Consider the following 16235-nt stretch of genomic DNA (forward strand, 5'->3'; position numbering starts at 1 on the left):
TCATGTCTTATATAAAACTATGCCTTTTGTTATCTGGAGAGGACTCCCTTTAAAAATGAAAAAGTTAATTGTAGAAACAGATGATTGATAACACATATGAAATTTAAGTTGATTTTTAATTTTTTTACTGAATGACATTTTTTACATCCATATTTTTATCCAAATATCCAAGTAAGCTAGTGAAAGAAACTTAGATACTCTCTGATATCATAGGACACATAGAAAGTATAGAATGTTAACACTTAGAAGTGACTTTGAAAAAAAGAACCTTAAATGCTAGCTATAGATTGGGAGACAAGAAAAAATTATAAAAATTAAAGGTCATTTAGGATATCATTAAAACAAGACCCTCTATATGACCCCTTTCTATATTTCTAAGTTAGAAACTAAGGACTATGAAAAGTAAGTTATTTTGCTCATTTTGAATTCAATATTTTCACAGACAGAAGAAAGTGAAACATGGAAAGAAGCAACATTACATTCGTGGTGGAATTCATTCTCCTGGGATTTTCTGACCTTCCCAACCTCCGAAGTTTTCTTTTTGGAATTATCTTACTTATCTATATCAGTATAGTTATAGGAAATGGCCTGCTCATTGTTATAACTAAGACGAATCCTGCTCTTCAAACCCCTATGTACTATTTCCTTGGCAACTTTTCCTTCTTGGAAATCTGTTACACATCAGTCACTCTCCCTAGAATACTAAGAGATATTTGGACTCAAAAAGGAAATATTCCATTCTCATTCTGTGCTTTACAAATTTGCACCCTTTATAGTCTAGGAATTGCAGAGTGCTTACTCCTTGTTGCAATGGCTTATGACAGATATGTAGCCATCTGTAAGCCTCTTTACTATCCTCTCATCATGAATCACAAGAAGTGTGTGCAATTGGTGATCATCTCCTGGATCACTCCAATACCAGCCCAGATAGGACTCACATACCAGATTTTCTCTCTGAACTTTTGTGGTCCTAACAAACTCAATCATATTTTCTGTGATGCTTCACCACTGCTGGAGGCTGCCTGTGAGGACACATATCAGAAAGAAGTCTTGGTTCACCTTAGTGCTCTCTGTTTTATCATGATTCCCTTTCTGTTGATATCCATATCCTATGTCAAAATCATTACCACCATCCTGAAGCTACCATCAACTTCAGGGAAATCCAAAGCCTTTTCTACCTGTTCTTCTCACCTTATAGTTGTATTTGTATTCTTTGGGACTACTAGTATTGTGTATTTGCGTCCAAAATCCAGTCAATCCGCTAAATCCGACAAACTCTTTGCTATTTTCTATACTATTGTGACTCCAGTGTTAAACCCTATAATATATAGCTTGAGGAATAAGGATGTAATTGTTGCATTGAGAAAACTCCTTCCAAAACCATGTCATTCATGAACCAAATGGTTATTTATATATACATGTATACATATATCTATGCTTATACATATAAACATATACATAGTTTTGTTCTCCATTTATCATACAAATAGAAACACACACATACAGACACACACACAGAGACACACACACATACACACACACATATATATACATATATTTATACAACAATAACTGAAAAAGGCACTTTTGTTATTCTTTTGTAGAAGAGGAAGATATGTGATTTATTGAAGAGAAATGGCAGTTAATGTATATACTCTAGGAAGAATCAGAAGTGTTTTTATGTTACATTTAAGAACTGCCACTATTTTCGTGGCCCAAATATTTATGCTGTCATGAAATTTATTTGTATTCTTACTTATTTTGTTTGTCTGTGTGTTTTACTATTGTTTTGATTAGTTTTTGCCTTTCCCATGAAATAATTTTAATGTCACATAATTTGAATGCAATAGCTTTTCCCAATATATACATTAATGAGACAGTTCAAATTTGAACTTAGTTCAAATTGTAATTGTAACAAATGATCTTTTAACATTTGTAAATCAATCAATATTTCTCTATGAGTAGGGGAAAAAAAAAATAATTCGGCACCAAATAGCCACCAACAGATATTGTACAAACATTATGGTGGAAGAGCTTTTACATCTATACTGATTGTCCTAGGATAACAACAGTATCATCTATGACAGGAAGTGAATATTTGGGTAGCTACAATGAACAATGTCAGGCCTTCTTCCTGAGTTTAAATATGATCTCAAGCACTTATTATTAGTGTGATATTGTAGAAAACACTTAACCCTGTACGTCTCCATTTGTGCATCTGTAAAATGAATTGGAGAAAGAAATGTCAAATAACTACAATATATTTGCCATGAAAGCCCCAAATTACATCACAAAATATAAAGCAAACTATTTTAAGTTTTGAATAAATTGTTTAATTCATTTTTAGAACACCCTTTCCCTTAGTGTGTAATGCATTTTGTCTTTTTTTTTTATTCTTCCACATGTTCTATCACAAATTTACCACAGCAGATATCATTGTATGTGGTTTTCTTATAACAACTGACATTTCTTAGATCCACAATTTCATCCAAATTTCTAAAAATTATAATAATAGAATTGTAATATATTGTGTGACACATATTTTATACATAACCAAAATTCTTTGGTTGATTTTGGCCTTTTGGCCTTATGACACAGAATATAGAATTTTAATACTTAGAAGTGATCTTCAAGACAGGACATTCAATGTTAAGTATAAAAGGGAAGATTCAATATATATATATATACATATATATATATATATATATATAACTTAAATAAACTAAGATTGATTTAGTAGACTACTTCACAAATACCCTTTGCCTCGCCTCACTCCTCCATATTTTTTGAGGTAGAAATTGATGCCTAGGGCAAACTTGTGAAAGTTATATTCTGACCTTCACAAAAACCAAAGGCATTTATTTGGAGTTTTTTAGTCATCCATATGAGTAAATTTATAGGAAATGACCTCCTCATTGTCATAACTGTGCAAATGATGCTCTTCAAGTCCCCAGTACTTTTTCTTGTAAACTTTTCCTTACTGGAAATCTGTTACCCATCAGTCACTCTCCCTAAATTGCTAAGAGATATTTGGACTCATAACAGAAATATTATATTACTGTCCTGTGCTATACAAGCTTGTTCTTTTTATATTCTAGGAATTGCAGAATGCTTACTTCTGGCTGTGATGGCTTATGATAGATATGTAGCCATCTTTAAGACTCTTAACTGTACTCTCATAATGAATCATAAGATGTGTGTCCAACAAATGATTGCCTCCTGTAGCACTGGGACACCATCTCAGATAAGACTCACATATCAGATTTTCTCACTCAACTTCTGAGGTTCTACAAAACTCAATGATGTTTTCTCTAATGCTCCAACATACTGGAGATTGTTTGAAAAGAGACATAGCAGAAAGAACTTTCTGTCCATGTAAATATTCTGTTTTTTCATGATTCCCATTCTTTTGATACACATATCTTATGTTAAAATCGTCACCACCATCCTTAAACTACCTGTTGAATTTGGTGAAATCTAAAGCCATTTCTACTTGTTCCTCTGACCTCATATTTGTATATTTATTCCAACCCAAATCCCGTCATTCAGCTAGTCTGACAAACTCTTCTCTCCTACCTCTACTACTGTGACTACACTGTTAACTCCAATGAAATATATTGTTTCACTGAAAAACGTCCTTCCAAAATGATGTGATTCATGAATCAAATCTAAAAAGCTTTCCTGTTCATTATTTTGATTAAAATTTAAAAATAAATTTCTCTTATTTTATAAGACATCTAGAACATATTTAAGGTTATGCAGAGAAGATGAGAAGATTATATTTTAAAATATGCAACAACTGCTTACAATGTCCAATTTATTTTAATAGATCTTGAAAGGATTGATAAAGTGTACCTTATATTCAGGGGTAATTACTAGCAGCAGAGATATCTAGTGATACTTTACTATGTTTTGTCCTCTTGTCCTTAATATATTCAAATTTAATTATTTTACTAACAATTTACTTGTTTAAATATTGACCACTTTAACTGTGTAGGTATGTGTGCATATTCAGTAACATTTTTAAGTGCCTACTATACAAAAAAATAAAACAAAAACAAAAGGAAAACAGCCCAATGTATTCCATGGCCCATCTAGATAACTTCAGACTACTTTTTGCAGCTTTTTTTTTTTAATTTAATTTATGGATAGCCCGAGTAGTTTTTTTTTTTTTTTTTTTGCTAAGCCACAATTATCTAGTGTATTACCAACACCATATCCCTTGTGACAAATAAAACAGTTAAAGAAAAAACAGAACTGTAATGACCATATTTGATAACTTCCTTTAAATGTATTAATATTTTATATTAATTTTAAATGACATTTTATTTTTTACATTACATGTAAAGACAATATGTAACCTTTGTCATTTTGATTTCAAACATAACAAATCCAATATAGATTATATATGTGCAGTTGATAATTTTTCAATTCTCCACAACCAAAGTTCTCTTGTTAGCATTCTAAGAGGGAGGAAATAGGTTTCAGCACCATTCCTGGAGTGCATTTGTGACTAAAGTTAATCCACACTCATTTGGGTTTTAGATTTCCTTTCTTTCACATTACGTAGTAATATGAGAATATATTATATATGTGAGAATATATATTGTAAATTATTTAAATAGTCCCATTATTTAGATAGTCCCATTTTTGAAAAAGGAAATAGAACAAACTATTAATCAACTTCCTAAAAAAAAAAATCTCCAGGGCCAGATGGATTTACATCTGAATTTTTCCAAACATTCAAAGAACAATTAATTACAATAATATATAAACTATTTGAAAAAAATGTGGAGAGAAGGGGTTCTATCAAATTCTTTTTATGATACAGATATAGTGCTAATAGTTAAACCAGGTAGGGTGAAAACAGAGAAAGAAAATTATAGACCACTCTCCCTAATGAATATTGGTACAAAAATCTTTTAAAATCTTAGTAACAAGATTACAGAAAGTCATCCCCAGGATAATACATTAACACCAAGTTGAATTTAAACCAGGAATGCAGGGCTGATACAACATTAGAAAAACTATCAGTAAAACCAACTATATCAATAAACCAAACTAACAAAAATCATATGATTATCTCGATAGTTGCAGAAAAAGCATTTGATAAAATCCAACACCCATTCCTATTAAAAACAATAGAGTATAGGAATAAATGTATTTTCCTTAAAATGATCAGTAGCATCTGTTTAAAACTATCAGCAAGCATCATATGTAATGGGGAGAAGCTGTAACCATTCACAATAAAATAAGGAGTGAAACAAGGCTTCCCACTATCACTATTACTATTCAATATTGTATTAAAATGTTAGCTTTGGCAATAGAAGAAGAAAAAGAGATTAAAGCAATGAGACTAGGTCATGAGGAAACCAAATTATCACTCTTTGAAGATGATATAATGGTTTACTCAAAGAACTCTAGAGAATCAAATAAAAAAAAAAAAACTAATAGAAATAAGTCGCAACTTTAGCAAAGTTGCAGGATACAAAATAAATTCAAATAAATCATCAGCATGTTTATACATCACTAACAAAATCGAACAGCAAGAAATAAAAAGCAAAAGAAAAAATTCCATTTAAAATAACTATCAAAAGTATAAAATATCTGGGAATCTATCCACCAACGGAAAGTCAGGAACTATATGAGCAAAACTATAAAACACTTTGAACAGAAATAAAGTGAGATCTAAACAAGTGAGAAAATATCAAATGCTCTTGGATAGGTTGAGTGAATATAACAAAGATTATAATACTACCTAAACTAATCTCTTTAGTTAGTGCTATACCAATCAAACTCCTAAGAAACTATTTTACTGACCTAGAAAAAGAACAACAAAATTCATCTGGAAGAAGAAAAGGTCAAGAATTTCAAGCAAATTAATGAAAAAAAGCAAATGAAGGTGGCCTACCTGTATCAGATCTAAAACTATAATATAAAGCAGTGGGCATCAAAACTATTTGGTAATGGCTAAGAAATAGACTAGTTGATCAATGGAAAATGTTAGGTTCACATGACAAAATAGTCAAAGACTATAGTAATTTGGTAATTGACAAATGCAAAGACCCCAGTTTTTGAGATGAGAATTTACTATTTGATGAAAACTGCTGGGTAAATTAGAAATTAGTATGGCAGAAACTAGGCATTGACCAACACCATACATTACATTAAGATAAGGTCAAAATGGGTTCATGACCTAGACATAAAGCATGATATTATAAACAAATTAGAAGAGCATATTATAGTTTCATAGGATAGTTTATCTCTCAGATCTGTGAAAGAGGAAGGGATATGTGACCAAAGAGGAACTAGAGATCATTATTGATCACAAAATAGGTAATTTTGATTATATTAAGTTAAAAAGTTTTTGTGCAAACAAAACTAATGCATACAAGATTAGAAGGTAAGCAATAAACTGGGAAATCATTTTTACATTCAGTTTTGGGTAAAGGCCTCATTTCTAAAATATATAAACAATGACTTAAATTTGTAAGAATACAAGCCATTCTCCAATTGATAAATGTTCAAAGATATGAACAGATAATTTCCTGATGATGAAATTGAAACTAATTTGTAGCCATATGAAAAGGTGCTCCAAATCACTATTGATCAGAGAAATGAAAATTCAGATACCTCTGAGATACCACTACATACTTGTCAGACTGGCTAAGATGACAGGAAGAGATAATGATAAATGTTGAAGGGGATATGGGAACACTGGAACACTGAAACCTTGTTGGTAGAATTGTAAACAAATCCAACCATTCTGGAGAACAATTTGGAACTATGCTCAAAAAGTTATCAAACTGTGCATACCCTTTGACCCAGAAGTATTTCTACTGGGCTTATATCCCAAAGAGATCTAACAGGAGGGAAAGGGACCCATATGTGCAAAAATGTTTATGCCAGCCCTTTTTATAGTGGCTAGAAATTGGAAAATGAATAGATGCCCATCAATTGATAAATGGCTGAGTAAATTATGGTATATGAATGTTAAGGAATTTTATTATTCTATAAGTAATGTGGAGAGCCCTAGAGAGACTTGCACGAACTGATGCTAAGTGAAATGAGCAGAACCAGGATATCAATATACACAGCAACAGCAAGATCTATACAATGATCAATTCTGATGGACATGGTTCTCTTCATCAATGAGATGATTCAAACCAGTTCCAATTTTTCAGTGATAAACAGAGCCATATACACTCAGGGAGATGATTGTGGGAACTGACTGTGGAGCACAGTATAGTATCTTCATTTTTTTTCTGCTATTTGTTTGCTTGCATTTTGTTTTCTTTCCCACTTTTTTCCCTTCTTTACCCAATTATTCCTGTGCAGCAAGATAACTGCAGATAGATAGATAGATAGATAGATAGATAGATAGATAGATAGATAGATAGATATTGGATTTAACATATATTTAACATTTAACATGTATTATATTACCTTCCATCAAGGAGAAGGGGTAGGAAGAAGCAGGGAAAAATCTGGAACAGAAAATTTTGCAAGGGTTAATAAAAAATTAATCATGCGTATATTTTAGATAAAAAAGCTTTACTAACATTTTAAAAAAGAACTTGAAATTTGTTTGATTGGTCCTTATTGCTTCAAACAGTGATTAGCTTTTATCTAGCTTTTATCTATTAGAACTTTTCCCCCCTCTGTTTTGTACTTCCTTTTCCATTTTGCCAATTGTGTTATTTAAAGATTATTTTCCTTAGTAGATTTTTGCATATCCTTTTCTATTTTGCCAAATCTACTTTTTAAGGAATTATTTTCTTTTCTCAAGTTGCTGACTTTTTTAAAATCCCACTTTTTTGGGAACTTTGTCAATAGGTGTTTTTCATTGTTTTTCATTGTTGTCCTCTTTTGTTTTTGTTTTGATCTTGATCTCACCTCTGACCATAATAACTTTATTTTTACATGGTACTACACTAATGTTGTCCTAAAGATCAGGACCCTTTTATGTCATACTACATTTAGAGAATAGGGTGGAATAGTGGATGGTAATCCTAAAATCCAATGGGATCTGACAATTTACCCTGTGCTACACCATATGTTCCTATGTTCCCTGCCCTGATGCTTGCTCCCTCCAGCTTTTTTTTTTTTTTTTTTTCTGTAAGGTAGAAACTGAGGTTTAGAGAAAGCAAGTTATGTGCTGGTTTTTAATTCAATATTTCCACTGCCAGAAGAAATTGACAAAAGGAAGAGAAGTTATATTTCACTTTTTATTAAATACATTCATCTGAGATTTTCTGAACTTTCAAAACTCCAACTACTTCTGTTTGGAATTCTCTTAGGCATCTTAAAGAGCAGACTTATAGTAAATAATCTCCTTATTGTCCTAAGACAAATCCTGCACTTTAAACTCCCATGTATTATTTCCTTTGAAATTTTTCCTTCTTGAAAATCTGTTATATATCATCACTCTCCCTAGAATGCTGATGGGCTTTTTGACTCAAAAAGACTCAGAAATAACATTTTATTCCTATCTTGTGCTATGCAAATTTGCTCCATTTATATTCTAGGAATTGCAAAGCGCTTACTCCTGGCTGTGATGGCTTATGACAGATATGTAGCTATTTGCAAGCCTGTTTACTATTCTTTCATCATGAATAACAAAGTGTATGTCCAATTGGTCATTGCTTCCTGAATCACTGGAAAACCAGATCAGATAAGACTAACATACCAGATTTTCTCTCTCAACTTCTGAAGTTTAACCAAACTTTATCATTTGCTCCAACATAACTGGAAGTTGCCTGTGAAGATACAGCAGAAAGAACTTTTTGTAGTCTGTATTTTTGTCATAAGTCTCCTTCAATTGATACTCATGGCCCATGTCAAACCATCACTACCATTCTGAAGCTGTCATCAACTTCAGGGAAATCCACAGCCTTTCTGCATGTTCTTCTATCTTCATGGATGTAAGTTTGTTCTATGGGTCTGGTGGTATTATGTATATGTTATCCAAATTTTTATTATTTTCTTGTTTATTATACCATTTAGCTAAATGTAGTTTGTATTTATTTCTTTATCTCTCCTATCATCATTATAATTATTTTTGGTCAGATTCTTTTTTGTTTGTGGTTTTTGCCCATACTTTGAACTTTTTTCTTTACTTTAAAATTTAAGCACTGTTCCAAGAATTAAAGAGGCCCTGTCTCAGGTTTCTTGTTTTGAAGAATGCAGCCCCTAACTGTTTACCTGGTGCTGCACTCATTGAAAAAATAAAACAATACCCAAGAGAAGTCTTAAAAGAAATTTTTAAAAGCATAATGTAAAAAATAATACTTGAAAAAGTTTTGATTGTAGGCTAGATAGTAGATACATAATGGATGAGAAAAATGAGTCCACTGGTTGAATAAAGAAAGAAGAGGAAGAATAAGGTCAATTATTTCACATGAAGAGGCACAAAAACTTCTATTATACTGGAAGGAAGGATGGGATGATTAGTGATGGGCATAATTTGAATCTTACTCTCAACAGTATCTTACCCCCTCCCTTGTTTAAATGATATTGGATAAAAGAAGAAATAATATGCACAAGCACTTAAAATAGAAATCTTCATTGCCTCACATAAAAGCAAGACTTGAAGAATGTAACTAATAAGAGTGGATGTGAAGTTTTTATGGTGTATGCTATTACCCCAAATTTATCTTATATCCAGAACCTCTTGTCTATGTTTATTTCTTCTGAATGTTCTTTTAGTGTTATAATTTCTAAGAATTAAAAGCTCCATCTTCCTATTTGGAGATGTAGTCAGTTCAGATCCATTGATTTTTTTTATGTTTTCCTTTGCTTTTTTAAAATTTCTTTTAAGACTTCTCTTAGGTATTGTTTTTGAAGATCAAATGCTTTGTTCAATTCTAGTGTGCTCCTTTGGATAACTTGATATATTTCTATTTCCTTGAATGTTCGTATTGCCCATGAAGTCTTATTCTTAATTTTAACAAGTGGTGATTCTTGGCTGTGGTCTGACTTTTTTTGCCTTCTGGAATAATAAGTTCTGTTATCTCTTAACCTTTAAAATATAGTTGCAATGTCTTTGGAAATTTTGATTTTGACACTGCATTATTTGTATTCTTTCTGTCGAATAGTTTGCAATATTTTTCTCTTGACTTCATAATTCTGATATTTATAATGTTTGTTGCAGGTTTTAGCTTGGGATAGATTTCCTGAATTGATCTGCGAATTATTCTTTAAATGTTATTTTGCCCTCTGATTCATGGGCCGCAGGGCAGTTTTCCTTGATATTTTCTTGCTTCCCTTTTTGCTTATGCCTGTTAGGGATTTCAGAGATTCTGAGAATTTCTCTTTTGGATCTATTTTCTAGCTCATTTGTTTTCTCTTGAGGTATTTTACATTTTCTTCCATTTCTTCTTTTCAATTCATTTTATTGATAATTTTTACTTCATAATCATTAGCTTCAATCTTCCCAATTATAACATTGAAGAAGTTTTTTTTTTTTTTTTTTTTTTTTTTTTTTTTTTCAGTTTTCTATTTATTTTTCCATTTGTCCAATTGTATTGATTAAGGAGTTTTTTCCCTTAGTCGATTTTTGTAGTTTTTTCAGTTTGGCCAAGTTTATTTTTTAAGCAGTTGTTTTCTTGTTCCAAGATTTCAAGTCTATCTCTCTCTTTTTTAATTCCATTTTTGTTCAGGCTTTCCCCATAGGTGTTTCTTGATCTCCCCTATCACCATTATAATTATTTCGGGGTTTTGGTCAGATTCTTTTTTGTTGGTTTTTGCCCATGCTTTGAATTTTTTTCTTTACTTTAAAATTTAAGCACTGTTCCAAGAATTAAAGAGGCCCTGTCTCAGGTTTCTTGTTTTGGGGGATGCAGCCCCTAACTGTTTACCTGGTGCTACACTCATTGAAAAAATAATCATTTAAACAAGGTGGGGTAAGATCAACAGAAAGTAGTGACTTTCCATTTATTAGATACTTAGGAATCAAGAAACCAGGGTTGCCATAAGTTCCCATGGCTCAAATCCCCAGATTTTTTCACTACATAACAATGCCTCATTAAGTGCAGCTTAGAGGAAAAGACTTTGAGCTAGAAGATGACTCTCATTAAAATGTGGTAAGAACCATGGGGATATGTCCCCAAAGGACATAAAAGGGCAGGCATCATTTCTACTTATACAGTGCAGCGATTTAATCTAAATGATTATTTTTGAAAGAGCCTACTCCTCTTTCAAAGTAAGATGGAATATTATAATAGATGATAACACTTAAAGAGCAAATGACAGCTTAGTGGCAAGGTCTTCAGATTCCTGAATTCAAATCACCCTCTGACACTAAATCAATTTATTCATGCTGTCTAAGACAGTTTCCTAATATATTAAATGGAAATAGCTGTTTTACCCATGTTAGAGAGCTGATGTGAAGAAAAGATATGATAATATATGTGAAGAGTTTCCCAAAAATTAAAGAAACTTATTTTGCTAATTATTAATTTCTCATATTTTTCAATATAGGAATTGAAGTGCCTGAATATGGTTTAATCTCATCCAATAATGGTAAGTATTAATCATTTTGCTTAATCATCTTCAAAGTCTATGATTATGAAGAATTTTGTAGACCTACTGATCTAAAAGCTTCTTGAAAGTTTTAAAGTATGCAATAGTATTCAGGGGTCACATATTCAGAAGAAAAATGCCCAAAGAATGAATTTCATTTTGCCCACAAAAAAGTCTGATCTATCTATGAGCCAAAAGAAAAATTAAAACAAAAACAAAAGCATATTAGCACCATGTTCTTCATGACTAGCTAAATAGCACCAGAGTGATTTTTCTGCAGTTATTTTTATTTTTCTTTCTTAATACCCATCCTTTTTTTCTTCACCACAGTAATTACCTAATTTTAATACTGCTTTAATATCCCTTGTTAACAAAGGAAATGGTTTCATTTTCATTTTAATGTGATATTTTATTTTTTCCATTCTACATATAAATAATTTAATATTTTTGTTCAATTTTGATTTCAAATATAAGCAATCTATAAACATTACAAATATTCAATTGACATTTTTTATTTCTCCATAACCATATTTCTTCCAATATACAATGCAGATCAGCCTTAAAAATGAAAGTAAGGACTAAACAATACTATCTATGCTTGCACAGATTTGAAATTAAATGAATAATTGAGTAGCTATGTGGTACAATGTCAAGCCTTCTTCCTGAATTTAAAAGTGGCTCAAACACTAATTTTCATTTGATCAATTGCATAAATCAATTGGTCTCCTTTATCAACTGTAAAAAGAACTGAAGAAAGAAATACCCCATCAATCCATTCTCTTTGGCAAGAAAGCCCCCATATGAGAAACAAAAAGTCAGGCATGACTTTAACAATGAACAGCAACAATGAATATTTGGAAATTTGGTGGACAAAATTTTATATATGAATCTCAGATTTCCTCATTGGCTGGTAGATGAGAATTATTTACACTGAAAATGCAGAATGAAATTGTTCTTGGGGTTTCACCAAATTAACTGAAATTGGTATTCTGTGACAGACAAGATTATTGCTCACAATTTCTTATATTTTAATTTATAAAAAAAGTAGCTAAAGAACTCTTAAAACAGTTTTAAGTGCTTAATTGTTAAAAGTTAAGAACAAATTAATTTTCTATACCAAATACCCTTCTTCTCAAAACTATGTGAAATAAAAGATTTCAAAATATGAAATCCAATCCAAAGAAATGAGACCAATTTTTGCATTGTATGGGTTGTGTCATCAAATTGGCCAAAACATCTGTTTTGTGAACCTGTAGCCAATAAGTTATAAAGCAATTTTCCCCCTATACAATTATCCACAAGTCATTAAAGACTTAAGATTATCAGTAAGATTTTGACTAGGATAAAGCAGAATTTTATGTAAAATTACAATGAAGGAATAATTAATGGTAATGACAATGATGTTTTGAATAGAAGTATGCCAACTTTTACATTTTTTTAAATCTTCTGGATGCATCTTTTTAAATAATGTTCATAACAAAGGCAGGTGAAAATGGAAAAAAAAGTTTTCCCTTTTATATGTTAAAAAGTTAATGTATGAAAATTATAATAATATAATGCAATTTAGCAATTTTATTTATGATAGAGTTAGAACTCTAACTGAAAGGCAATTTTCTAATATAAAACTGAGTATTGCCTCCTCAGGAAAAAAAAAAAAAAGAGGTTGAAGGGGAATGATGTTAAAAGCTTAAATGATATTGATATATTCCTGGGTCAACAAATCACACACACTAAGCTAAAATGGATCTCAGAATGTAGCTACTCTAATCCTTTTATTATATATATGAGGAAAACAATGCAGAATAAATTTAAATCACATATTCAAGACAACAGATAATAATCACCAGAAAACAGATTTGAAGACTGTTTTTTTGATCACAGATGAAATGTGTTTTATAGAATTCACAGTAACACACTGAAAAACCTGAGATTGCTAGAGAGACAGCATGTTTTGATTCAGAATATACCTTTATTAAATTAAAAGAAGTTGTAATTTTTATTCTGTTTTGTTTTAACAAATGTAAATCACCTGTATGTGTCCAATGCTTCAAAAACCTACTACTACTATTTACTTAACTCATACATGGAATAGATTCACCATGCTCATGTCTTAGCTCAGGATAAACTTAATATAATTCAATATAGTAATGTGTATGTATCTATATATGCACATTTGTACATGTGTGTATGATGTTGAAAAAAAAAACAGATAAAAAAAAAAAGAAAAAGAAAAGCAAACAAACAACAATAACAAAAGGTGACAATACTATGCTTTTAACCACATTCAGCCTGTAGAAATCTCTCTGGATGTACATGACACTTTTCATCACCAGTCTATTGAGTTGCCTTTAATCACTCATTTTTGAAAAGAGCCAAGTCCATCACAGTTGATCATAATCTTTTTGCTACTGTATATTGGGTTCTCTCAGTTCTGCAGATTTCACTTAGCTCCAATTCACTTAAAGATTTAGAATCTTGGAACTTATGTGAGATACACATGTGAAAAGATCCCTGAATGTAGCAGAAGGAACATATGTGCTAATTAACAAATTCAAGGTTTAATTCTCATGATCTAGTAAGTCTAGAAGGGGAGAAATGCCTGCTAGCTAAGGAGAACAGGTAATGAAATACAGACAAAAAAGTGACACTGACATAGGTCATGAAAGAATGAGGACATTGTGATAATGAGATATAATTAGGAAAATACTTTTCCAGATGAAGAAAATCATGGATTGAGTGAATTAAAAGGGCTAACATAACATCACAGTTACAACCTATACTAACTTGGGCAATTAAAGAGCTATTCAATTTCTTTTACTTTATGTGTTATTTAAAAGCTATGACTTTTGGTATCAGGTGAAAAATACCTTTGAAAAGAAAAAATAACTGTGGAATGGTGTTACTGATGGTGTATATGACATTTACTGTCACTTTAAAGTTATTTTGCATGATATTGCTTAGATTCATAATTTCACCCAAATATCTCAGATAGTCATAGAATTTAGAATATTGTCTTATTCATAGTAAAAACTTAACCTAAACTAAATGCATTAGTTAATTTTGGCCTTAAGACAAATTATATAAAAGATTAACACTTAGAAGTGACCTTGGAAAACAAAATATTCCATACTATCTTTAGAAGGGATGATACAACCAAAAAAAAGTGTGAATGCTAAGAGATATATGGGATCATTTAGTCAACTACCACTGTCTATCCCTAACTTTTATTTTCCTAATGTAGAAACTAAGGCTTAGAGGAAAAAAAATATATATATATATTTACAGGTTCTGAATTAAATATTTCCATAGCCAGAAGAAATTGACAAAATGGAAAGAAGTAATGTTACATTTGTGGTGGAATTCATTCTTCTGGGATTTTCTGACATTCCCAAACTGCGAAATCTCTTATTTGGAATTTTTTTAATCATCTATATGAGTATACTTGTAGGAAATGGCCTGCTCATTATTATAATTAAGACAAATCCTGCTCTTCAGACTCCTATGTACTTTTTCCTTGGAAACTTTTCCTTCTTGGAAATCTGTTACACATCAGTCACTCTCCCTAGAATATTAAGAGATATTTGGACTCAGAAAGGAAACATTCCATTTCTGTCATGTGCTATACAAATTGGCTCCCTTTATGTTCTAGGAATTGCAGAATGCTTACTCTTGGCTGTGATGGCTTATGATAGATATGTAGCCATCTGTAAGCCTCTTTACTATCCTGTCATCATGAATCATAAGTTATGTGTCCAACTGGTGATTGCCTCCTGGATCACTGGGATGCCAGCTCAGATAGGTGTCACATATTATATTTTCTCTCTGAACTTTTGTGGTTCTAACAAACTCAATCATATTTTCTGTGATGCTCCACCATTACTGAAGGTTGCTTGTGGGGACACATCTCAGAAAGAGCTTTCTATTCATATTAATACTCTGATTTTTATTATGCTTCCCTTCTTGTTTATACTCATATCCTATATCAAAATCATCACCACTATTCTGAAACTGCCATTGACTTCAGGGAAATCCAAAGCCTTTTCTACTTGTTCTTCTCACCTTATAGCTGTATGTTTATTTTTTGGGACCGGTAGTATTGTGTATTTGCGTCCCAAATCCAGTCATTCAGCCAAATCTGACAAAGTTTTCTCTCTTTTCTATACTACTGTGATTCCACTGTTAAACCCCTTGATATATAGCCTGAGGAATAAGGATGTAATTGCTGCACTGAGAAAGATCCTTCCAAAATGATGTAATTCATTAATGAAATGGTCAAATCTAAGAAAATAAAATATATAAAGTTATCCTCTCCATTGTTACATTAGCCATAAAAAGTAGATTTCTGTTTTTTCATCCAATATCTACAACACGATGAAAACAAAATAGAGAAAATTATACTTAAAAATGTCCACCATCTTCCTACAATGTGTACTTTATTTTACTAGACCCTCAATGGATTGATGAAACTGTCTTTATTTCATACAGAGACCACTATTAATAGAAACATCAATTGAAAAGTTATCATATTTCATCTTATTGCCCGAAAAGCTTTCAAATTTACTTCTTTTAATCACATTTACCTCTCTAAATAGTGACAATTTTAACTATGTATATGTATGTGTGTTTAATTCTATTAATTTAAAAAAAACCCTACAAAGTGCCAAGAAATATATTAAGTTCTGGGGATGCAAATAAGAAGATACATGGTCCCT

The 16235-nt window shown here is 31.3% G+C and overlaps 2 protein-coding genes across 2 annotated transcripts; both read left to right on the forward strand.

Annotated features, from left to right (window-relative positions):
* Nucleotides 1–418: 418 nt before the first annotated feature.
* Nucleotides 419–1395, forward strand: LOC141547506 (olfactory receptor 10AG1-like). The gene has a single exon (XM_074275902.1). It carries the CDS (start codon nucleotides 460–462, stop codon nucleotides 1393–1395), a length of 936 nt encoding a protein of 311 aa, XP_074132003.1. The 5' UTR covers nucleotides 419–459.
* A 13413-nt stretch (nucleotides 1396–14808) lies between these two features.
* LOC141547057 (olfactory receptor 10AG1-like) lies at nucleotides 14809–15774 on the forward strand. Its single transcript, XM_074275386.1, has one exon. The coding sequence runs from the start codon at nucleotides 14851–14853 to the stop codon at nucleotides 15772–15774; it is 924 nt and encodes a 307-aa protein (XP_074131487.1). The 5' UTR covers nucleotides 14809–14850.
* Nucleotides 15775–16235: the final 461 nt, after the last annotated feature.

This window comes from Sminthopsis crassicaudata, chromosome 6 (assembly GCF_048593235.1).
Source record: "Sminthopsis crassicaudata isolate SCR6 chromosome 6, ASM4859323v1, whole genome shotgun sequence".
In the NCBI taxonomy this organism is placed as follows: Eukaryota; Metazoa; Chordata; class Mammalia; order Dasyuromorphia; family Dasyuridae; genus Sminthopsis; species Sminthopsis crassicaudata.